At 44.0% G+C, this 26,039-nt stretch overlaps 1 protein-coding gene across 2 annotated transcripts in view; it reads left to right on the forward strand.

The window, feature by feature from the left end:
• Positions 1-26,039, forward strand: part of ANO4 (anoctamin 4) — a gene marked incomplete at both ends in the record, with an annotated part of 224,573 nt that overhangs the window by 71,010 nt on the left and 127,524 nt on the right. For both annotated transcript variants that reach the window (XM_079714090.1, XM_079714091.1), the window contains 2 exons: positions 617-661; positions 10,903-11,034. In XM_079714090.1, coding sequence (XP_079570216.1) covers positions 617-661; positions 10,903-11,034 — 177 coding nt within the window. The remainder of the gene's footprint in view (positions 1-616; positions 662-10,902; positions 11,035-26,039) is intronic.

Genomic DNA, 26,039 nt, shown 5'->3' on the forward strand with positions numbered 1-26,039 from the left:
ATTCCTTGGTTCATCTCTTTAATTCACCTATATGAGGGCCAGTGGTTAGGCAGTATGTTCTAGTGTGGTTTTTTTTGCAGCAGGATGTTGATGCTTCTTCGTTAGTGTCCTTCCCATACTGATTGTAAAATATAAATATGTATTTTTATGTTACCCTTGTCTATATCAGATGAGAGAAGCATTCTCTAAACTTAAAGTGCTATATAAATATTAGTGAATGTAATCCTGTGCCCACTAAATTATGTATGTTGCCAGCAGGCTGGCAATCCATCTCGGCATCCTGAAAAAAGAGCTGACCTCAGCCGAATTCCTACAAATACCAATTGCTCCAAATTATTGCTCTGCACAGGTTCTGTAGTCAAAGAGCAGCCATAAACAATGATGGTAACACGGAGAGGGGGCGATATCAATGGAAACGATTTCATATGATTTCATGACTCAAAAAATGCATGCCCTCCGTTCCCACTACATTTCTCACTGTTAATCTCTTTTTAGTTTTTTCTTCTTCACCTCTTACAGGCTTCTATCTTCAATCTCCTTTCCTTCCTTGCTAGTTCAAACTGTAACTGACGATGGGTTTTCTTCTCGACTGGCTTCATTTTTGCTGTTCTTCCAGGAGAAAAATCTATTACCTGCCCCGCCGGTACAAGTTCATGAGCAGGTTAGTAGCATGCTCTGTCATGATGGCGTTTGTTTTAGCTGTTGGCCTGTGTGCTCCGACAGTGACAAGGAATACAAGCTGGGGAAGATGGGCCTTTGTCCCATGGGAAAGCTGGCTGCCGGGCCAAAAACCGCTATTTCAGGTTAGGAAAATAGCCTGGGGGAAAAAAAAAAAGCAAAGATGGAAATGTTCCTCTTAGAGTCTTCCCTGTGACTTCACACTTGGGAGGACAGAATTTATCTGCAGGTCTACTGAGGCTGGGTTTGGGGGGGGGATTCTCCCCATTCTATTAGATAAATTACCAGAAAGACCCGCTGATTAGAAAGCATCTTTGGTCTGAATGTTACTCTTTTCTGCACACAGACTCCTCCCTCTGCCATATGTAACTTGAAATCTAAGTGCAGAGACTCACCCTCTCAAAAAGCAGATGGCTTCTTGGCCCTCCATGGGTGGGGTCCGCCTATGTTAGTAATAGTTTGTTAATAAAGTCGGCAGATGTACGACCTTATTCAGAAGCCCTCCTACCCTCTTTTTACCCATCCTCCCAAAAAATACTACTGGATGAAGATTTCCTTTACTGTGCTATGAATCCTTCCTAAGCTTGTTTCTCCTTGTTTTTTGAGAAGCCAGGGATCAAGGGGAGGCATCAGTGATGTCCTTTAATTCGACTCTGTGGTGATCATTGGCATTCTAATTTCAAGCTTTTAATTGGTCTTATGTAACCATTCACCCTGAGCTGAGCTGATAGTTAAACTTGGATACCATTGCATTTGTCTGAAAATCTTAGAGTTCAGTTCTGTGAGAGTTAAGATTCCTATTCACTCTGTTTATGTGCTATGCAGAAGGATAAGTAGAAGAGTAGCTGATATATTTTAGTGAGTTACTCAAGTACACGTGCACTCAACAAAGTATGACATGAGAATGGGCTTTTAAAGAAATTAAGACGTGGTTTCCAAAAATTTCCCTGAGCAGCATCCTTATTAGCAATCCTTCTTTCATCAGGCAGTTGCCATGGCATTTGGATTCACCACAATGAGACGAATCCCTTTTCACATAATGACCTTCTGCAAAAACTTGGTGCACACTTTAGCCTATTTCAGTAGTTCTCAAACTTTAGCCAGCATCAGAATCACCTGGAGGGCTTATTAAAACACAGATTACTGGGCCTGTGCTGTAATCTATGATGTAGATGTCCAACTCTCCACCTGGAAGGTATATGAAGGCAAGGATGGCTCATCCAATTCTTTGTCTCCAGCACCTAGCATGTAGTAAGTGGGGCAAATGAATGAATGAATCTCCATACACAGGTGTGAGAATTTGCTTGGGGGAAAAGGAGACTACAAAGAAAAGTATAGAAAACCCAGGACTGCCTGAAGTGTCAGACATAGACTGGGGACTGAAACATTTGCTCACACTATGGGGAACAGGTGAGGGCTTGAAAGAAAATGGTGATAAAAGGACCCATATAATCTTGGGGTTGGAGGGATATCAAATGTCATCAAGTCTAACCACTCATCGGCTACCTGAACCTCTGCTATATCATCAGGCAGCCTCTGTTTGAACACCTCTGGAGACAGCATATTCCTGAACCCATCTGTGAACACCTGTCTTAGAAAGTGCTTCCTTAAAATAAGTCAAAATCTCTCTCTCTTTAGCTTTCACTCTACAACACTCAGATTGTAGTTCTCCCTGAATAGCCAAAAGATACTCTACAAAGTAAACAGCAAAATATATGAGAAAGATTGTGAAATTATAGGCAAAAGGACTTAGCAGGTATTTGGAAAACAAGAGATGGTGGCAGACAGAAAGAGGTTTCCATATTAAGGGATCGGGAGGCAAAAGAAGAGTAGAAATTCAGAGAGATACAGGTGTGGCAAGGAAGGTGGTGAATTTTGGTTTAATAATTCTACATTGACTCACAGTAGGTCTTCGAGGTGTTGGTGTCCTGAAGGGTTTTGAAACTGATGGCACAGCAGTTGAAGCTAGAGGTGATGCTAGAGAACCCAGTTTGGGAGACAGAGCCATAGAGGTCATGACCTTAGCCAGGGGAGTAGATGGAATTTCCCAGGAAACGATGCAGGGAGTGAAGAGAAGAAGGCCAGTAGCAATTGCTCAGAAAATCTGCTTTAAGGAGACAGGAAGAGATGGGGGAGGATGAAAAGGAACAATTTAAGAAGTAGGAGGAGAACTAAAGGAGAGCAGTGTCAAAGGCACCACGTATGAGTTCCCATAGGAAGGGGTGTTCTTCAGCTACTGATGAAGGATGAGAGATGAGAATTGATTTTTGGTCACCATGGTAACCACCGTGCTAGCAGTCTCCATGGAGTGGTGGTTCTCAAACTTTAGCATGCATCAGGATCACCTGCAGGGCTTTTTAATACTCGTATCGCTGGGCCCATCCCCACAGGTGAGGCTCAAGAATTTGCACTTGTATCAAGATCCCAAGTGATGCTGATGTTGCTGGTCTGGAACTAGTACATTTTGAGAATGATGACTACAGAGTAGAGGGTAATAGAAGCCAAATTACAGCTGGTGGAGAATGGACAGCGTCCTGATGAATCAGAGGCAGTGAGGGGTCACTACTACCTTGATAAGTTTTGTGACAAGAAGAGAGAAAGGGGATGGGATTTAGAACAGGAGCAAGAGGAGGAACACAGAGGAGGCTGCAACCACGTGACTCATCATATGTACTCTATGTTTATAGAAGGGAGGCTGGGAGTGAATAAGAGCTGGGGAAATCCTTGTTTCTGGAACTGGAAGAACAGCTTACTAAATACTAATTTTTGGCCTGAAAAAGTTGATGCTACTTCCTTAGTAGAGAATGGACTTGAGGACACGGGGAGGTGGAAGGGTAAGCTGGGACGAAGTGAGAGAGTGGCGTGGACATATATACACTACCAAATGTAAAATGGATAGCTAGTGGGAAGCAGCTGCATAGCACAGGGAGATCAGCTCGGTGCTTCGTGGCCACCTAGAGGGGTGGGATAGAGAGGGTGGGAGGGAGATGCAAGAGGAAGGGGATATGGGGATATATGTATCTGTATAGCTGATTCACTTTGTTATAAAGCAGAAACTAACACACCATTGTAAAGCAATTATACTCCAATAAAGATGTTAAAAAAATAGTTGATACTACTTAGGTGCACACATTACAACTGTAGAAAAATCTAGGCCTTAGGAGGCACCGGACAATTCTGGGTCAAAATAAAGGGGAAAAAAGTCCGAACTATGGTTTTATGACACACTGATTCAGAATGACCTCTTAAGCTTTACTGCTTACCACATAGGATTAAATCTGGGACATCACTTTGGTGGTATAACTTATTGAAGCCCAGTGTCTGGTGCAACTTTTTAAATGCAGTTTGTCAGAAAATTTTGTATCTACTTTAACTCTTCACTTCACCTCAGAACAGCCTGACTTAGATGATGAAGAGTGTGTGTCTCTTTGTAGCCAGGGATGGCATTACAAATTGAAGGGCACATCTATAACTTGTTATCCTAGTTGTACATCAGCAGTAAAATATTGACTTCCAGTATTCTAAAGTTCTCATGTCGTGCTATGTATGGATATTTAATTTAGCTTTTAGTTTCATCCTTACAAATGATATTTCACTTCATTAATCTGTGAAAGCACCCTTGAAACAAACCTACCTCCTTTCAGGATAAGAGAAATGAATTAGAAATTGTGAAGTTTCTGAGCAGGCAGAAAAATAGAGCGTCATTTCACAAATGTCTTTATTTATGAAAGGTCACCTGACATCATAAAGCACACTCATGTAATTCAGATATGTATTTCTGGAGTAAAGGCTCTTTTCATTCACATACTTGGTCTATTAAAGGCTACTTCAACACTTACCTTTGGGCAGACTTACAGGTATTACAAATTACCTATCCAGTCAGGAAAGGAAATTTATCATCGTTCTTCTGCCTTATTATTATTATTTTTTGCCTTCACCAAATCGTACAAATATAATCTGCAGAAGCTATGCTTACAAAGTAATAAATCTGTTGACTGTGGGTGGCTTGTAGCTGCAGTCTCATTACTACTCATTCTTTTTTCCTCCACGCCCCCGTACACATCCTGCCTGCTGTTCTCCTTCGCGGTGCTTGGCAGAATGAATGCTGGTCCCTCCTGCATTATACACTCAGTGCCATCGTAATCTTATCAGATGAGTATACAGGCAACATGACAAAATGGCTTGGATGTTTCCGTCCTCATCTTAAACAAATTAACATACGTAAATGTTCCAAACCCTTTGGACTCGTCTAAGCTGTGCCCCAGTTAGCAGCCTTGTGACCTAAAAGATTGGCAGTAGCTTCCCAAGATCCCTAACGATCCAAGGAGAGGGTGCAAATACAGGGGACTTGGCTCTGAGAAGAGGAAAAAGAAATGCAAGCCTCCTGTTTTCTGTTATCCATCCAGGAGGGCTTCATTTCCTGCAGTGTAAGCCTGTGTATGGTGCCTCCATTAAATTAAAAAAAAGAAAACTACTCATCTGTAGGTACTCTCTGGGCATATTATCTCTGAAAATGTAATCTAACTGTTCGAAACCTGATGCTATTATTATAATATTCTGGTCTGGGGAAAAGCAGGTGTCTCTGAAGTAGCCTGTTTCATTTAATTCAGCCTAATTAAGTTGTCATTAGTACAAGCTCCCTCTTGGGCTCTTAGTGGCTCCAGGGAAAGGCCCTCGTTTTCTGCTTCTTCAGGGTATACCCTCAGCATCCAGGTTGGGACTCTGTGCACAGCCAGTGATTTATAAAAGCCTGCAGACAGGTTAGCCTGTTAGGGGTGGAGTCCTTCGCATGTGGCCTTTTCTGTAATCATCACCACTCCTGAAGGTGGGTAGGATTGTCTCCCCTTTACAACCGAGATAACTTGACCTTTACAACTGAGGTCAAGTTGTTTTAACCAGGACCTTCCCAAGGCGTATTTCCAAGGCACAGCCTGGAAGAAGTGGCAGGTCTGTCTGTGCCCATTTGTCTGTGCTTGTGCTGTGCTGGCAGCTCTTTCCAGCTATGCAGACCTCACCTGTCATGAACCGGCATTTGGTCAAGGACCCTGAACTTACCATCAGAACCACTTTCTTAAGAAAGTAACTCACCTTTTAGTCTAGATATTAACTTGGCAAGTCAAGGCCACAAATACCCAAGTGGATGATCCATCTTTATTGAGTTGCCTGTGTGGTCTGTGAGACAGCTTTTGCTCAGTAAATGGCAGAAATGGAACAAAGTGACAGCGTATCCAACCAAAGTCAGTGCTCCATCATTAAGCTGACGTTTTCTCTCTTCCCCCGTCAGAGGAGACTTTACTAAGTAAACCCTACTCCTATGTTGGAGAGACAGACAGGGTGCTTCCTGGTTAGTTGGTTTCTTGACTTTTACAGGCCTAAGTAAATTTCAGGACTGCCTGTTTAGGGATGTTTGTGGGACATGGAAGCACAGGCCTCAATATACAAGGGAGAATCATAGCTCTTGCACGTCTGCTGAGAACTCGGTAAATAAAAGTTCATTGTCATCATCATTTTCTTCATCCTAGAAACCACTACTTAATTGAGCATTTTGTCCATCCAAGGCATTGTGCAAACACTTATGCATTATCCTTACCACTTGCTTAGGTAATGGGTACATTAGCTCAGAGGAGTTTAGTCCCTTTCCCAGCGTGGCACTCACCATTTTCGTTCTGGGCAATGACGATGTGAATCCACTTCCCAGCTGACTCCAGAGTCGTCATTCTATATGAAAGGTTATCCATTGTGCCTCTTGAAAAGGAAAGCTCTTTTTTTTTTTTTTAAATAATGACTAACATTTATTTATTTACTGTGTTCCAGACACTGTACCAAGCACTTTTATTTTATTTTTTTATTAGTTTCTGCTTTATAACAAAGTGAATCAGTTATACATATACATCTGTTCCCATATCCCTTCCCTCTCGCGTCTCCCTCCCTCCCACCCTCCCTATCCCTCCCCTCTAGGTGGTCACAAAGCACCGAGCTGATCTCCCTGTGCTATGCGGCTGCTTCCCATTAGCTATCCACTTTAGGAAAGCTCTTTTTTTGACCTCAGCATGCAGCATCTTCGTTCCCCAGCCAGGGATCGAACCCACACCCCCCTGCAGTGGAAGCGCAGAATTTTAACCACTGGACCGCCAGAGACATCCCTAAAGGAAAACTCTTTATTAACTTGTTTGTTTAAAATGGTATAGCCAAGATATTATTGCTGAAGTCGCCACCACGTATTGAGAAGGCATCTGAGTTTTCATCTTAGAGATGAGGATACTAAGGCCCCGTGAGGATAAAAGGGATAAAAGGCTTGTCCCATGCACCCAGCTTAAGTCTCATGCTTTCCAGCCTGGTGGCTTTTGCACTATGTGTCTTTCCTTTGCAAGGTGGAAGGGGATCCTCCCTGATGTCTGAGTGGCACAGTTTGGGGACAGGAGTGGGTTTGTGGAAGAGTGACCATTCATCTCATCCTGCCACAGAGGGACAGACCCTTGTTCCCCGAGCCACCTACCTGGGAGGTAGGGGCAACGTGTAGGACGTCAGTCTCAGCCCATGGGGACCTGGCTAGCCAAGGTCGGGTCTCAAGGGAAAGACGGACCCAAGACTGGAGAGGTGTGTTAGTCTCCCATTGCTGTTACAATACATTCTCGCACTTAGCAGCATAGAACAACACAAATTTATTATCTCAATTCTCCAAGTCACAAGTCTGGGCTAGGGGAGGTTTCAACTGGTTTCTCTGCTTGGGGTCTCACTGGCTGAAATCAGCCAGCCGGGCTCTTCTTTGCAGGCGCTGGGGGAAGAATTGGCTTCCAGGCTCAGCCAGGTGGCTGGCACAGTTCAGTTCCATGCAGTCGTAGCACTGGGGTCTCTGTTTCCTGACTGGCTGTTAACCAAAGGTCTTTCTCAGCTTCTAGAGGCTGCCTACACTCCCTGGCTCCTGGCCCCCTTCATCTTCAAAGCCTGCTGTGGCCGGTTGAATCCTTCTCATGCTTTGAATCTCTCTGACCTCCCTTTTGCCTCATCTCTCCTGTCTCCAGCCAGAGAAAGTTCTCTGCTATTAAATGGCTTAGTGATTAAATGGGTCCCTCTGAGTAATCCAGGATGCTCTCCTTAATTTTAGGCCCATCACCTTACACCTGCAAAGTCCCTTTGCCATGTCACACAACATATTTACAGGTTCAAGGATTAGGGTGCAGAAATCTTTGGGGGGCCATTCTGCCAACCAGAAGAGAACACAAACTGTGGATCCCATTGGAACATTTTTTCTGTCATTGTGAGCACACAGCCTGGACTGGCATATGTGATGGGACCAAGGCAGCCCCTGCTTTGTCTCCCTGTTTCTTCTCAGGCTGCCCCGATGAAGGCCGCTTCACACCCTCCACCCCCAGCTAGTGTCTCAGGGGGCTTGTTTTTAAGATATCTTTTGAATATCTTTCTTCTACCATAGTGTTTCAAAAGCCCACTTCCTCCCCTTTCCATCCCTTTTACATTAGCCTCCATGGTCCTCAAGGAGTTATTAATAACACTGCTCTCTGCCTAACAGCTTCTTCAAAGCATTTCATGCACGTCCTCTTTTATAAGCCTCCTAGCAACGCTGTGAGGTCAATAAGATGATGATGATCGTAATGATCCAATTTTAAAACCCTTGAAAAATAAAGCTCAGAAAGGTGAGTGATTTGTGGAAGGTCACACAGCTGATAAGCAACAGAGCCAGGATTTAGGCATTCCAAGGACAAATCCCAGCTCCTTTCCACCATGCCAAGCAGCCTCCCCTCACTTCCTTTCCCCCCCACCCTCATTTTTCAATGAACGAATCACTTTCATACTCTGTTCTCTCTCTCCACCATCTCCACATTTCACTTAAATTGTGGTGCCACAAGCTGGTTGCTGAAAGCTACCATTTCATTCCCATGGAGAATTTATGCCTGAATTTTTACAGCTTTGTTTTTATCCACACTGAGCACTGTACCCATCTGGATTTAATTCATAGTCATTGCACGCAGAGCCCAGATTCTCTGAGAATGCGAATTTTGCAAAGTGTAATCCGATTAGTGCTGCAGACTGGAGAGATGTGGGAGGTGAAAGCTCTATTACGGAAAACCTCTGGGCCAAAGTCTTCTTTCGTGAACAACTTTTAAGGCAATCAGATGAAATAAAGCCAACAGCCACAGGGAAGGCAACCAGCTTAACCTAGGAAGTCTAATTTAAGGACTATATCATTGAACTTGGACGAGTGATAGATGCCGGTGAAGCATAATTAACCTTTTGAATTGAAAGGCAGAAGGTCAAAAATGTTAAGAGGCAAACTGGTTGCTCAAATTCTTGTCTTTGGGAAAAAAGAAAAGATAGTGAAAATAGCCAGTGTTCACTATGCACCAGATGCCGTTCTGGAGACTTTGTATATGTATCAATCAGTTAATCATCACAACCCTATGAATTGAGCATCATTATCATGCCCATTTTACAGATAAGGAAATTGAGACATGGCAAAGTTAAATAACTTGCCCAAGGTCACACTGCTAATAATTACAGAGCCAGGGCTTGAATCTGGGCACTCCAGCCTCAGAGTTCATGTTCTCAACCACTGTGTCATATCACCTCTCTGAAGCTTATCATCTCACTGTATTTTAAGTGTCTTTAAAGAGATGATGGGGGAATGGGGTGGACTTGAAGGATGAAGGAGATGGGAACTTTTTCCCTTTCTTCAGCCTTTGGGCCATTCTAATCTATTATTCTTTTCTGGGTATATGACCCTGAGTAGGGTCTTTACTTCTGTGTGTGTATATGTGGTGGGGACAGGTCCTCTTGGAGAGGAGGGTCTTAAGGAAGCTGGAGGATTCTTTCCAGTTTGAACTTTCAGGGACTCTGGAAAAAGGACAGCCACCATCAGGCAGCGTTGGGGGGGGTGGTTGTGGTGAGGCTGGAACAATGCTGAGGATAAAAGGTGGTAGAAGAGAAGTTTACTGTTATTTTTCACTTTGGAGTTGATTGGTTATATAAAAAAATAATCCCTTCAGCTGAGAGTTTCACGGAAAAGGATGAATTGCCATGTAAATGATTTTAATTGGGAAAAGAAACAAAACATACCCAAATTCCATATGTTTTCGGTTAATAGACTTAGAAGGCATTTAAAGATTTTCATCCCCAGAGAAATGTGTCCCTTGAATAGCCCCTAAGTGAAGAGTCCCATTATCAACTACTTTGATGGGGGTGATCTTTAAAATCAAGAGTGCAGAATCTGCAATTTGGTTCTGGCTTTATTCACGGGCTGGATAATCACCCCTGCCGTGGGTCTCTTTTGTGATGTGTAAAACGCAAATGGTACCTGTTCAGTCTGCTTCACAGAGATGCTATTTGATATGTACCCTTGGAGAAAAAACATTTCAGGGGTACAGATACCTGAGGTAGCATAACCATTTAAAAGTCTGCTGTGGTATTTGCTCCTTCTAATGGTTGGCTGTGAGTGGGTGAGAATCTGGTCACTTGGAAGCCAGATGTTTTCATCAGCAGAAATCAGAGGGAACAGGGAGGTAGCCAGGGGGGAAACCATGGCTTGAAAACCACTTTGGAGACAGTGTCGTTTCCCTTGGCTTGGCATCATCGTGTGCCCTGGCCAGAGTGACACACGTGTGTCATGATGCCCCAGCACCTGGAGAACTTTCATATCTTAGCTTGAAAAGAGACATGAAAGTTAAACAGCATGCCATCTGCTGTGAGGCTGCTTGGGGAAGGCGTGAGGGGCAAGAAGCAAATCGTGACATTGGGTTCTCTGTGCACAGTCCACCCCCTGGGATGCACTGTCACCCCTCGCTCAAAGCTAACTATAGCTACAGCTCTTCCCTGACCTCAGATGGGGAGATTTTCCAAGCACACAATGAGTTTCTGGAATCTGCAGGATGGACAAAGTTAAGGTCTCAGCTGCTTTGCTTAAGGGACTGTCCACTTCCTTTCCAGAGCCTTCCAGCCTTGTTCTGTTCCTTGGTCATTCACTGGCATGTGTAGACATATGACTCACAGCTGTGATATCATGGACAATCATATCAAAGCCCCTTGGTGAAATCCCAAGAACACTGAGTCTCGGCTCTCTTCTTTCTGTCTGTTGAGTGGGAGTTTCGTGAGTGCAGTGAGCATGCCCAGAGTGTGTGGGTCATATTTACGGCTCTGTGGAGACTTCCCTCCCATGTTTTGGGGCAATGCTGACATGCTGTACCCTTTGGTCTTGCCTTTCATGTACCACAGGATCGATAAACAAATAAGCAGTTTTCGGAGATGGTTACCTAAGAAGCCAATGAGGCTGGACAAGGAGACACTGCCAGACCTGGAGGAGAATGACTGCTACACTGCCCCTTTCAGCCAGCAAAGGATCCACCAGTGAGTGTTTCCCGTGAAAGCCCTTGTCTTACTAAGGACACGCAGCTGTGGTAGAGCCCTCTCTGCGCGCCTTTGATTCCTTGGCCCGTGGAAGGAACAGCGTAGTGCCCTTCTCCCATGATAGTCCTGTGAGTGTTCATATCCCCTTTATATTAGTCAGGGTAAGCAAACTGCTCTAACAGACAACCCCCACGTCTCAGCGACTTAACACAATTGAATGCTCGTTCGTGTGTGTGTTGGTGAACCACCTTCTGCGTGGTGATTCAGAGACCCAGACTTCTGTCTTGTGGCTTCGCCAAAGCCCAGTGCTTGGAGCCCCCTGAAGGCTCATCTGCCTTGAGCCAGCAGGTAAGGAAGCTGGTCTATACCTTGCCCTGTTAAAAAGAGGGATTGTTGAGTTAAAAAAAAACAATAACTCGGTTCACCTTTCAGTTTCCCTTTCTTTAACAACTCACCAAGTTGCCCCAGGAAAAGCCACAAAACCTAGCAGCCGGCTTCCTGGCTCATCTGTCAGTCTCTGAACAGTAATTTGTCACTTTTTACATGTGTGGTTGGGGGAGGGAGGTTAGCTAAGTAATGGAGTATTTGAGGAATTGTGAAAGTGATAAAGAATTAACTCTGAAGCTTCTGATTTGACAAGAAATCATGGCCGGATGGCAGGGTCGGTGGTAGGAGAGAAAACCATGCCAAAGGCTGTAAACAAGTAGGCAAAGACAGCCTCTTAAAGGGAGGATAAATCAAGTCAGCCTGGCCTTGCTCCCAGCCAGGCTTCAGGAATTCCTGGCTCTCCCTGTTCTAGCCATATAATAACAGCCTCAGTAAAAATGACTTACCTGAAGGGAAGAAAAGGGGTAACAGATTTTTTTTAAAAATAGGTTGCCAACTTTGAGAAAAAAATAAACCAAATGGCAGTTGCAGGGAGTGCAAGCTGGGGGCACATTTCAGCAACAGAAAATCAGTTAAAGCCTGTGGACTTCTAGAGGGCGAAGGAGAGAAGAAAAATCAAAGAGTAGATGCTCTGCATCAAAACGTATAATGCACGGGAAGCAACTCCATAAACTACCGAAATAGCCAAACTTTGGATCAGGTTAGGATTGATGCCAAACAAGCCCCATTATGTCAATGTTTAAAAGGGTTATTGAAGAAGACATGAAACTCAGAGCCCAGCCTCAGAATCCTAGTTAAATCCTCCACGGGAAATAAGAACTGAGCGAGATTTCATGTTAACTCAGAGATCAGGACCTAGCATGTTTTCTGAAAAGAAAAAGACAGATGAAAGCTGATGTGTTCCCACTCTTAACTTAAACCCTCACTGTGCCTGTGTTGTTCATCTTGAAGTTTCTTATACAAGTGGTTGTTTGTTTTTAAATCCTCCTGGAGAGTCTGGTTTACATGCAGGTTTTCACTTTGCATCTTACTCGCTTGAGAGAGTGCCTAGCACAGTGTAGGAGGGTCTCAAAAATTTTAGATGGATGGCTGGGTGGAAGAATCAATGAAATATATGTTGTGTGCCTGGGGTTTGTTTTACTTCAAAGGGACACAGGTAAATGGAAGAGGAAGATTTCCTACTCATTTTCATGCTGGTTATGTTTCCTAATGTTCTGGCTTTAGAACAGAGTTTCTCAGGAGGGTTCTCAAAATCAGAAGCACCTGGGTACCCATCAGGATCTTTAGGGACTAGAACTGAGAATCATACCTTTACAGGTACTTTAAACTATATAATAAATGAGAGATGATAGCATGTGGGATGGCGGTATTCAGCCATCTCTCACATATATTTGAGAAGCTTTTTTCACATGTTTTGGTATTCACTCACTGAATTATTGATTCATTCAGCAGTCACTAATTTGATGCCAGCTTCTTGCCAGACACTGTCTTGGTACAGGGGATATAAAGATAAATTAGACACAGCCTTGACCTTACCTAGTAAATAGATCATTTTATTTTATTTTAAATTTTGTTGGAGTCCAGTTGATTTACAAAGTTGTGTTAGTTTCAGGTGTACAGCATAGTGATGCAGTTACACATATATTCATTCTTCTTCAGATTCTTTTCCCATATAGGTTATTACAGAATACTGAGGAGAGCTCCCTGTGCTACACAGTAGGTCCTTGTTGGTTATCTGTATAGTAGTGAGTATATGTTAATCCCAAGCTCCTGATTTATCCCTCCCCCACCCCTCTTTCCCCTTTGGTAACCATAAGTTTGTTTTCAAAATGCGTGAGTCTGTTTCTGTTTTGTAAGTAACTTCATTTATATCATTTTAAAAATTAGGTTCCCCTAATTTTATGATATGGGTGATATCATATGATACTTGTCTTTCTCTGTCTGACTTCCTTCACTTAGTATGATCATCTCTAGGTCCATCCATGTTGCTGCCAATGGCATTGTTTTGTTCTTTTTATGGCTGAGGAATATTCTTCTTTATCCATTCCTCTGAGAGTACACCATTTTAAATAATTGTGGACAGTATGTTGGGTGTGACTTAAAAGAGGGAGTGCTCCATCCTCCAGATTTGGAAGGAGGTTGGTAAGAGATGAGGGTGAGTCACAAGAAGAAGATGTTTGAGATGGATCTTGAAGGATGACAGTTGTCCAGGTAGGTAAGGGAGAAGCACATCCTAAAAAGAGAGAATAACATATGTATAAAAGTATAAAGACATGAAACAGAATGGGGTGCTTGAAAAACCACAAGTAGTTTTCTGTGATGGGGTGTAGGGCGTGAGAAAACCTGGCATTAGTGTTTGAAAAAAGAGAGTGATCGGTGGAAAATGAGCTTTCAAGATAGGAGAACTAAGGAGGAAAAAGCAGAGGGCCAGTTGGAACAAAGCAAACCTAACAACCAGACCAAGTGGGACCAAGAGAATAGTGTAGGCAGTTCTGTTGTGCCATTGGGAGATGAGAAATTGAACAAGTGTCTTGAATGTTATGGACGGGGGGATTTCTTTCTCTTTGAAAATTGTCATGTCACGTGGACAACATCTCTTTAATGATAGTATAAAAGTAAGACTTGAAGAACACTGGCTGTCAAGTTGGAAACAGTTGTTTGGTACAATTAGAAAAAGATTTCCCTAGGATGGTTCGAGAGTGATTTTAGTGGGTTTAAAGTAATCAGAAGTAACTGGTTAATGAGCTCTGGGACTTATAACATGATCTCTTGGTTTTCCAAATGCAGTCAATAATCTCATGTGACTTCTTAGTTTTGCAGAATGTTTGATATTGTGTTAATCTAGGAATAAGAAAGGATAATAGAAATTTAGGGGTGTGTGTACATGAATGTAGGAGAAAGAGAAGACAATTGGAAATTTAATAAATAATGACCAAAATGGAAAAGAGCCTTAAAAATACTCTGCTCTCAGGATAAAACCCAGAATCCTAGCTTGGCCCACTAGCTCCTGCTTCTGTGGGCTTTGGCCACACTGAGCTGCTTTGACCTCGTTAACTGTGCACTCTTGTCTCTGTCTACACATGCTCTTCCCTTGCCTGGAATACCCTTTCCCTTAGGCTCCCTTCTTGCACGTTGCATCAGAGACGTTTCCTCCAGAAAACCTTCCATAATTTCCAACCTTCACCCCTGATTCTGGGTGTGGGGCACTCTTCTATGTCTAAGTAATAATGCTTTTCCTATCATAGCTCTTAACAGTATCACCCATATTCATAGCTTTCTCCTAGACCATAAGCTCCTTGAAAGACCATCTGTATCACCACTGAGTCCCATAGTTGGTACTTAATAATGATTTGTTAAATGAGAAAATAGATGAATACATAGAAATGAAAATAGGAGAATCATATTATGAGCAAAGAATAAAGATGATGTGAAGTTAGTTCACTGCATACTCATCTCAAACCAAACTCAACATTTTCTCCTCAAATGTGGTCCACCTTCATTAGCCCCTGTCCCGTAAATGGCACTAATTTTTGTCCAGTTGCTGAAACCAAGGCCTGAAAGCTATTCTAGACACCTCCCTCACCTCCGCTTCCCACATCTAATACATCTCCAAAGGCTGTGATTTTATGTCCTAAGTGTCTCTTTAATCCAGCCATCTCTGCCACCGTGCTCTCACCTCTAAAACCCAGAAATAATATAACAGGTCCCCTGGCTCTACCCTTGCCTACCTCCATTCCATTCTCTTAAGTGCGTACAGAATGAGGTTTTAAAGATGCACGACTAATCATGTCACTTCACCCAGTTTAAAAACCTTAGAACGAATATGAAAATTATTGAGAATGACCTACAAGGCCTTGAATGGCCTGGCCATGCTGCCAATGCCTCTCCAGCCTTATCTGCCTTCACTGCCTTCCACCCCTCACTTCTTATGATCCAGACACATACAGCCTCCCTCAGTTCTTTGGATGTACTCTGCCTCAGGACATTTGCACATGATGTTTCCTCTCCTAGCATTCTCTTCCCATTCCTTCCCCCCTTCCCCAAGTTTATTCTTATTCATCCTTCAAAACTCAGCTCCAGAGACTCCTCCCAGGGAAGCCTTCCTCCCATCCTTCCAAAGACCAGGTCTCTTTGCTTTAGCAGAATGTTTCCCATGTAACATTTTTCATATATTAGATTTTATAATTATTTGGGCGTTATATGATTAATGCCTAACTCTCCAGGTAAACTTTGAACTCCATGGAGGCATAGGTCATGTCTGTTTCTGCTCACAATTATATCTCCAATACTTAACACAATGCTTAGTGTACAGTAGATGCTTCATACTTGTCTATTAAATGAAGTAAGGGTAAAAGTAATAAAGATAACATGGAATAATCATAATTTTTTGTACTTTGAACTGCATTGTACAAAAGAATTAAAAGTTGAGACTCAATTAAAACACAAATAGCCTAGCTTTCTAGTTTCTAGTTAGTTCAAACAAATACCCATGTTGGGAAGCAATAAAAGCAAACCTGTGGGTACACATCTTTATATAAATCAACGTATAGTGCTGTCGGTCATTTTATATGGTGTCACCGAAGGTGGTCCTACAGATGGGGAAACTTTATTTGATGCCAGATGCTATTTTAAAGACTTTAATCCTCACAGCAACCTGATGGGAGAGGAGGTATTATTATCACCATTCAACAGAGGAAGAAATCGAGGCACAAAGAGGTTAAGGAACCTGCAGTAGGTTACACAGCTAGGCTAGTCCACCTGCCTGAACAACCCCCAAGTATCAGTGGTTTAACTCTGTAGACGTCTGTCTGTTGTTCACATCGTGGTCTAGCGTGGGTCACCACAAGGAGGGAGGTACATTGTCCCTTCTCTGTACAGACATTCGGGTACCCAGGCTACTTCTGTCTGGTGACTCTGCCATCCCCTAAATCCCTTCCATCTGGTTTACCGAAGGGGGGGAAAAGAGAGATGAGTGATTTTGTAGGAAGTTTTATGGGCCAGTTTTAGAAGTGGGGTACAGCACTTTTGCCCACATTTCATGGGCCAGAGCTCATCAGGTAGCGACCCCTAACTCGAGGGATGCTAACATAAATACCTGTGTGCCCAGGAGGAAAAGGGAAATAGGTTTGCTGAATAACTAGACAGTGATGGATCAGGAATTCAGTTTCAGACAGAGAGGCACTAACTAGGTCCCACACTGTTCAACGTCGTGCTCTGCTGCAGGATGTCTCAACCTCGGCACTTTGATATTTTGGGCTGAATAACTCTGCTGGGGGGGGCCCTGTCCTGTGCATTGTAGGATGGTTCATAGTATCTATGGCTTCTATCCATCAGATGCTAATAGCAATTTCCTGCCGCTCCCCTTAGTTGTGAAAATCAAAAATGTCTCCAGACAGTGCCACGTCTTCCCTTGTGGTGGTTGGTAGGGTGAATACAGAATCCCACCCCCTCCCTCCTTGAGAACTGTCTCTCTACTGTCTTTTATCACATGCCACCCTTCAGGCAGGCCCAGCCACTCTCTGAGATAAATTAAACTCTGGTCGAAGCTGATGGCTGTGACGGACAAGTCCATTCAGGAATTAATTTCTTCCTCTTCTCCTCCTTGCCTGTGAGTGTTGGCCCGCGTCAGTAGCACGGCCCTTCATTCTTAAAATGGCATCAGCAGTAATACCCTTGAGGCAATTACTTTCTAAGGTCGATACTCATAATAAAGTTTTTCTGCTGGGAGACAGAGAAAAGGAAATGTGCAAAAAAGAGTCATGTCATTTTTTATAATATATATATATACGGTGTATTCTTTCAAGAAATAGATCAATTCTAAAATGCCTTTCAGAAAAATATTTGTGTAAGGTACAGAGAAAAATGTTCCTTCCTGAAATGGAAAACTTCTATCATTACCATTATTTTATTTTGATGAAAATCCATAAAAAGTGAGGTGACATTAAATACTGATCACTTCCTAATGGAAGAATCTGAAATGTTTGTTTGTTGTGTGTGCATGTGTTTAAATAAATATTCCTTCATTCACATGCTCCACGCCTGTTGTTGTTCTGGGGGCTTGGGAATCAACAGTGAATAAATAGTCCAAGATTCCTGCCCTCCTGGAGCTTCCATTTTAGCTGGAGGTAACCAACACGAAGTTATAAGCCAGTAGTTCTCAATCAGGGGAGTGATTTGGCAATGTCTGGAAACATTTTTGGTGGTCCCAACTTAGGGTGAGGGGTGCTACTGGTATCTAAGGGGTGGTATGGTATCTAAGGGGTGCTACTGGTATCAAAGGGCAGGGATGCTGTTCAACATCCTTCAGTATGCGGCAGCCCAGAACAAAGAATTATCCAGCCCGGGAGGTCACTAGTGCTGACGTAAAACTTTTTGGAGTCTAGTTGATTTATAATGTTGTGTTAGTTTCATGTGTACAGCATAGTGATTCAGTTATACATATACATAAACTTGGAATGGAATTTCCTCACATGCCTTTCTCCCCCTGCTAGACTGAGCTGCTGAGTGCAGGAACCGTGTGTCTGGCGGCCGGGGGCACCCGGGGCTCGATCGTAGGACCAAAAGCAAAGGAGAGGAATCAGCAGAGTTGGCATTCTTGCCACCCCTGGAGGACAGAGCCTGGGCTCTGGAGTCAAGTTTGCTCATCTCCTAAAACCAGGACACCCAGAGGAGGGGGTGAAAAACATAAATAGTATGTCATAAAACATAAACATAAAACATCAAGAGTCAGTGGTGGTCTCCATGTTCAGCTTGAAATTACCGCTGGCTTGCTGATTTATTTTTTGTCTCAATTCTGCTGAATGACTATTTTTCCTTTCCGTTAAATTCTGATGTCAGGACTAATGCCTGACCCCAAGATATTTAACTCATGCCTCAGACGTTTTAATTTCATGTGTCATGTGCATATATGAAAAGGACAGTATAAAAAGACCACTTGACATGAAATTGGCTTACATGCCTTTTTTCCACCTCTAGACATTGAGCTAGGAAATCATGTAAAAGTCTAGGGAGTAACAGAATGGCACATCTCTTGGTGCCCAAGAAAGCACTAACCATGGAAATCTGGGTGCTGGGCCAGCAAGGGCTGGTAAGGACAGGAGAAAGTTGCTGAAGGGGATGGTGGGTGGAAGTTTCTCTGTAACTGTCCCACCCCCCGCCTTTTCTTTAACATCTTTATTGGAGTATAATTGCTTTGCAGTGTTGTGTTAGTTGCTGCTGTATAACAAAGTGAATCAGCTATACATATACATATATCCCTGTATCTCTTCCCTCTTGCATCTCCCTCCCTCCCACCCGCCCTATCCCACCCCTCTAGGTGGTCACAAGGCACCGAGCTGGTCTCCCTGTGCTATGCGGCTGCTTCCCACTAGCTGTCTAGTTTACATTTGGTGGTGTATATATGTCCATGCCACTCTCTCACTTCGTCCCAGCTTACCCTTCCCCCTCCCCGTGTCCTCAAGTCCATTCTCTACGTCTGCATCTTTATTCCTGTCCTGCCCCTAGGTTCGTCAGAACCTTTTTTTTAGATTCCATATATATGTGTTAGCATATGGTATTTGTTTTTCTCTTTCTGACTTCACTCTCTATGACAGACTCTAGGTCCATTCACCTCACTACAAATGACTCAATTTCTTTTCTTTTTATGGCTGAGTAATATTCCATTGTATATATGTGTCACATCTTTATCCATTCAACTGTCGATGGACGCTTAGATGTAATCCCCCTTTGATTACATAATCACTTGAACCTTCCTGTCAACCGAATAGGCCAGCAGACCATGGCAGTGAGGTGTGCACGAGAGTGGTCAGCCAAACAGCGGTCTTCAAGTAGTAGCGGCAGCCACTGCAAGATAAGAGTGACAAGTGCCCACTGTTAATAAACAATCCTGTGTTCCAGAATTATAATGTAGACGCATTACAACTCTGAGGGTACAGGCAGTATGATGAAGGTCAGAGAGACTAAGTGGCTTGCTCAAAGTCACTCCAGTCAATGGCAGATTAGTGAATAGGAGAGAAGTGTGTTTTCTCCACAGTGCTGCTACCTCAGGTATGTGCCACATGAACGGGGCCAAAGTACATAGAGTTTTTCAGCCACATTACACTAGTGTGAGCCTGTAAATATAAAAATACTGGATCACCTTTGGAGTTTATTGTTGAAGCATTTGAGGTGGGATAAAGAGAGAAAGAAAATAAAGTGGTAAAATATAAGTAAATATTCAAGCCAAGGAAAATATCTTTTAGAGTAGGCATTCAAGTTTGGGGAAAAAAAATAGGCTCAGATTTGCAGACCTCGATGGCCTATATATCTGTAATGGTTGACAAATAAGCCGATAAATTGGGCCCTAAGCCTAGTGGGCAGAGCAGAGGGAGAAATCTGCTTAGCAATCCCTCAGAGAAGTAGTGCATTTCCTAGCATTTTCCTAGCATTTGCAAGAAACAAAGTTCTTGCACAGGGAAGGGGGGCGCTCTGAGTGAAGTATCCTCAGCAACGTCCTAGAGTAAACTCCTGCTAGGGTTTCTCCCGGGACTGTTTCTGGCAGTCCCCTCAGTGTGGTTCTGGAGAATTAATTGCTCACGGCCATAACCTTCTGTAGGAGTTTAAGCACGTCTTCAGCAGAAGGCTACAGTCTACCCTAAACTAACCTCATTATAAATCTCTGTTGTTTGAACTACACCCTACAAAAATTAAAGTTGAGAACTTATTAAAAAGCAAATAGCCTCACATTCTGTTTGAACATATATTCATGCTTGAGAAGCAATAAAAGCAAACCTATGGGTAGGCATGTTTATAAGCCAATGCATATGCCATTTGGTCATTTTATGTGGTATTGCCAGAATGGGGCCCACAGGCTGTTTACCAGCCGTGATTGTATGGGCACCTGAAATTTGATGCCACAGAGGACTCTCCTGCACTAGCCACCTGAGGGGCCCAAGGTTGTCAGCATTAGGGACAGTCATTTTATTGAAGAATTATAGTTCAGAAGACCCCTCTCAAACTCAGTTTCAGAGAAGGCAATTCAACACAACAGTAAGGAGTTTACTGAAGGAATAATGACATCTAATATTTATATGGTGCTTACTAGGTTCCAAGTACTTCACAGTTACAAATTCATTAGCCCTGTGAATAAGGTATAGCCATTATCCCCATTTTTATAGAGGAGGAAACGGAGGCACAGAGAAGTTAAGTAACTTGCCCAAGGTTACACAGTTGGTAAGTGGCCGGGCTTGGATTCTCAGGTCCCATATTCTGGCTCCAGTCTTGTCCTGTTAACATTATGTATTATATATTTGTGGCCGCTGTAAAAAATTACATGAATTCCACGGCTTAAAACAGCACAAATTGTTTTACGGTTCTATAGGTTAGAAGTCCAACATGGATCTCACTGGGCTAAAATCAAGATATGGAAGGGCTGCATTCTTTCCTAGAGGCTCTGGGGGAGAATCTGTTTCCTTTGCCTTTTCCAGCTTCTAGAGGCTGCTGCATTCCTTGGCTCATGGCCCCGTCTTTCATCTTCAAAGCCAGCAACAGTCCTTCTCACATCACTTTATTTCACTCCTTGCCTCTGTCCTTACGTCTCCTTCTCTGACTCTTCTGCCTTTCTCTTCCATTTTTAAGGGCCCTTGTAATTACACTGGTCCCACCTGGATAATCCAGGCTAATCTCCCTGTTTTAAAGGCAGCTGATTAGCAACCTTAATTCCCTTTTGCCACGTAGCTTAACATGATCACAGGTTCTAGGGATTAGGATGTGGACATCTTAGGGGACTGTTATTCTGCCTAGTTCAGCTATGTAAATGTGCCAATCTGTAAAGCCCCAAGGATCTAGAACAGGTAAGTTTTGATGGGGGAAAAGAAGGAAGAAAGGAAGGGATGGAGGGTTTGAGCAGTAGGATTTGGAGACATTAAATGAAATGACATGTAAAATACTTAGCCTGGTACCTGGCCCATGGTAAAGCACTCAGTAATTGACAGCTATTATTATTTTTATTATTAATACTAGCAGTATTAGTAGTTAGTATTACTACTACTATAAACCAGGAGTACAGGGAGAATCCTTGGGAGAATCTCTGAAGACTTGCAGTTGGTGTATAAAGGGAAGGTTTGAGGTACAAACAGTGATTTTTGCAATGGTAACTATCTGACCCGAACTGGAATAGCATTACTTTTAAACTAAATTCTACCCAGTGTTCCAGATATGGACTGAATGTTTGTATCCCCCAAAATACACACGTTGAAATCTAATCCCCAAGGTGATGGTATTAGGAGGTGGGGCCTTTGGGAGGTGATTAGGTCATGATGCCCCAATAAAGGGGATTTGTGCCCTTCAGAGATCTAGCTCACCATCTTTCCACCAGGTGGGGATACAGTGAGAAGTCTGCAACCTGCAGGATGGGCCCTCACTGGAACTTGATCATGCTAGCATCCTGATCTCAGATTTCCAGCCTCCTGGAAATAAATTTCAGTTGTTTATAAGCCACCCAGTCTATGGTAGTTTGTTATAGCAGCCTGGACTAAGCCAGGCTGTATTACCATTTCACATTTATTTATCAGTAACATGTGCATATTTGTTTTCTAAACCCTCTCAGCCTAGCTATCTAAAGATACTGATTTTTCTAGCGTGTGCCTTTTACTGTATTTTCTTTTCAGCGTTTGGAGGTTTTGTGTTGTTTTCATTGATCTGAAATCTTGAGAGAGTCCTTTAGGCAGAGAGAGACTGAGATTGATTTCAGTAGGATTAATGTTCTTTTAGTGCCCCTATGACTTACAGCTGTCTCGGAGCCCTTGTTGTATAACAGACACGTATTCTGCATTAGGCTCGTCAATGTGCAGGTTGTTGGTATTGATCCATAGAGTCAGGGGAAACAGATCTTTCCTGGAAAGTTTTAAACTGAGATGAAAGTGAAACAAGCTGTATAGCCTGAGATTTGTGCTTCTTGATGATGTGGCTCCTTTTAGGTAGCACATAACTTAGTGACTCCAGTTTTAAGGCACAAAGAGGGCACCTAGTCATGTGGGAAAAGTGTACCTTTGGGTGTTTGGAGATCCAGTGGTTAGTTAGCTGTGTTCTCTTAGTATTTGTGGGACCAACTTTGGATAGTCCCTTAGAACTCTTTTATTGCCATTTATCCATCTGTAAATAGTTCTTTAACATTTATCAACTTATTCGTTTAACAAATGCTTTTGTATTATTATGTGGCAAGTATTGTACTATGTAGTAGGGTAATATATATGTTACTATGTATTCATATGTATATTTATACGTATGTACATTTTTTTTTTTTTTTTTTTTTTGTGGTACGCGGGCCTCTCACTGTTGTGGCCTCTCCTGTTGTGGAGCACAGGCTCCGGACACGCAGGCTCAGCGGCCATGGCTCACGGGCCCAGCAGCTCCGCAGCATGTGGGATCCTCCCGGACCAGGGCACGAACCTGTGTCCCCTGCATCGGCAGGCGGACTCTCAACCACTGCGCCACCAGGGAAGCCCTGTACATATTTATTTAAAATTTTAACTCGAGCATGTCAAATTTGACAGGAAAGAGGCTATTTGACTCATCAAAGTGGTACAAGGCAATTTAGAGCACCTTTGGGAAGAGGGAAGACTTGCCAAATTTAGGTACAATAAAATAAAGAAGGGTTAACTTAAAGGAGAAGGAAGGGGCCTGGGACCACATCTGTGGGTAGATTGTGTATGATGTAATGACACTGTGCACGATGTCACGTGGAACAGTAGTGGTCAGAGGGGGAGGAGACCACTGTGCCTGGTAGGTACCTGCGCCAGGCTCTGTGCCACGTGTTCTTCATTCATTGTGTCCTTTGACCTTTGCAGCAACACTGCAACATAATTTTATGATCCTCACTTTACAGAGGTGGAACCCAGGCTCTGAGAATTAAACGGTTTACCCAGGGCTGCATAGTAACAAGCAGACTTTGGGGTTAGAACCCCAATCTGCCTGATTTCAAACTCCTGCTTCTTCCATGATACCATAGCTAGCATTTACCAAGCACTTACTAGACTTCGGGCTACCCATGAGACTGATATATAGTATTGTGATTTCCATTTAGAGGTGGAGAAATGGAACAGAGAGAGTAAGTCAGTTATCTGAGTTCCACAGCTGGCAGAAGCAGGAAACCCTCTTGCCTGAACAGTCAGATTCCACGAACTCAGTCTTACCTGCTCTGCTGGCACACTTACACCCTGGCTCTCCTTTATCTTCCTTAGGGTTTGGGGATGAAAGACAATAGATTCACCTCTTTTAAATCACTAGTCTTGAATCTAAGGGAGGAGCAGGCCTGCTGGTAACAATTGTAAGGCCTTGGGCAAGAGTACAAACGAACCCTATAGCCCGTGTGTGTCAATAATTAAAAGTAATAAATGATGTTAACAATTAAGTACAACACCGTCTCTCCTACCTCGACAAATACACCTGCATAAAGACCTGGAAGTCCAAGTGCTCAGGCTCCTCAGAGGTCCTTTCCACTGTTGGGTGCGAGAAACAGCACCCCTACTGCCCCATGGCCTGCCCTCTTCTCTTCCCACCCATAGTTCCATCCCACACTGGGCTGCTGAGACTCATACACGTGGATACCCCAGCCCCCGTCCAGGCGCCATCCACAACCCCTGCTTGGCTACCATCAGTAAGAGTGGTGTCTTCAAGAGGCCCACAGGGGCTTCCCTGGTGGCGCAGTGGTTGAGAGTCCGCCTGCCGATGCAGGGGACACAGGTTCGTGCCCTGGTCCGGGAAGATCCCACATGCTGCGGAGCTGCTGGGCCCGTGAGCCATGGCCGCTGAGCCTGCGCGTCCGGAGCCTGTGCTCTGCAAGGAGAGACCACAACAGTGAGAGGCCCGCGTACCTCAGAAAAAAAAAAAAAAAGAGGCCCACAAAGACCTGGAAGTGGGCTTGGCACTTTGGGGGCGGGCTCCGGTGGGCACACGCCCTTGGCCTTGCCGACAGCTCACCTTGTGAGGAGCAGTCAGCTGGGGGAGGCCCACGTGTGAGCCCTGTGAGGTCCTGGGCCTGGGCAAGGTACTTCTTACTTCTAAGAGTAGCACTAAGCGGGGGATAGAAGTTAAACCTGTGGCCTTCGGGAAGAGTGCTTTATTTACATGCCGGCTGATCCAGGACCATGTCTTAGAAGTGTCTTTATCCCTGGGGGTACCCCCCATTCTTCTCGTTTCCCACTTTCCTCACAGCACCCACACCATCAGTTTTGTGTTCCCCTCTCCTGACTAATGCTGCCACCCCTGCACGATGACCGCCTTCCTCACCGGCCGCCATCACCACCAAATCCCTTTGGTCCTAGTTCTTTTCTGACCTCACTGCCACTGCCTTGGTTGAACTGGCCACCACCTCTTGGGGGAACAGTTATAAGTCTCCTCGCTCCCTCTGTCTCTCCCCACTCCCCAGTCTGTTCACCACACTTATGTCACAGGTCATTGGCCAGGCTCTGGTCACCAGCCCATACAGCAATTTGAACAATTCCCTTCCTCCAGAATCCACAGCCCACAGATTGGCTAGCAGAGTCTGGGCCGGATTCCTCCCTTTCCTCAGCTCCTTAGCCAGGCACCCTCGGCAGGGAATTCCACGCACTGCCCCATGTGGCAGCCTTGCTTCCTTGCTCAAGAGCTTTCAGAGATTGCCTACGTCCTTTGAGATCAAGTTCAAACTCCTTCGCATGGCACCTAAAGCAGCTTCCCCAGCTTCTCCCCTCCCACCTAGCCTCCCGGGCTGGACAGGCTGGATGATCCTACAACATGGCAGCGGGGGTTACCCGAATGCCTCGTGACTGATGCTCCCTCTTCCTGAGGTGGGCTCTCATTCTGCTCATTGCCTGGTGAAAGCCTTTCTTCCCCCAGGAGCTAATCCAGATACCGCTGTCTTTACAAGACCTCTTATGTCTCATGCAGACGGCATTAGACTTCTGGGCCCATTAGCCTTCGTAAATGTTGTGATTATGGCACTGATTATATACAATTAGTTGTTTCCATCCATGTCTGTGTGTGGCACAAAGCTCAATGCAGCAGCCAAAAGTAATTAGAAGGGAGTTCCAGCCTTTACTTGAGTTTCTCAAAGGACACAAAGAGAAGCCAAGTACACGGTCCTCAGAAACTCCTACTCATTCTCCTTCCTTCATACCATCCTGTACTCAGGTGTTGCCCTTTTTCTCCCCCGACAAACCCATTCCTCCTTCACCCCAGCCTGCACAGTTTTTCTTTCCTCTTCCTTTATTGTTCCTCTCCTCCTCACAAGCCTCACTGCTCTCTCCCATCACTTTCTTATGAGGACTGACATAGCTTCTCCACCAGGGGGAAAAAAAAATTCATCCTTTTCAGGAGAGGGTAAATTAGACCATAAATTACAGGATTGTCTTTGTTGGGTTAGAGACTGTGCCAGTCAGATTATGCTACATCCTGCTGCAGTAACAAACAACCCTCAAATCTCAGTGTCTGGCTTCTTTCTTGCTCACCTAACACATTAGCTGTGGGCCACCTGAGGCTCTTCTTCGCAGGTCTCCTTTCTTATGAGATCTTGCCTGAAGAAGCAACCTGTGCCTAAGGCACGCATTCTCTCTCTCTCTTTAATTGAAGTAGCGTTGATTTACAATGTTATGTTAATTTCT

This window comes from Hyperoodon ampullatus, assembly GCF_949752795.1.
Source record: "Hyperoodon ampullatus genome assembly, chromosome: 11".
NCBI lineage: Eukaryota > Metazoa > Chordata > Mammalia > Artiodactyla > Ziphiidae > Hyperoodon > Hyperoodon ampullatus.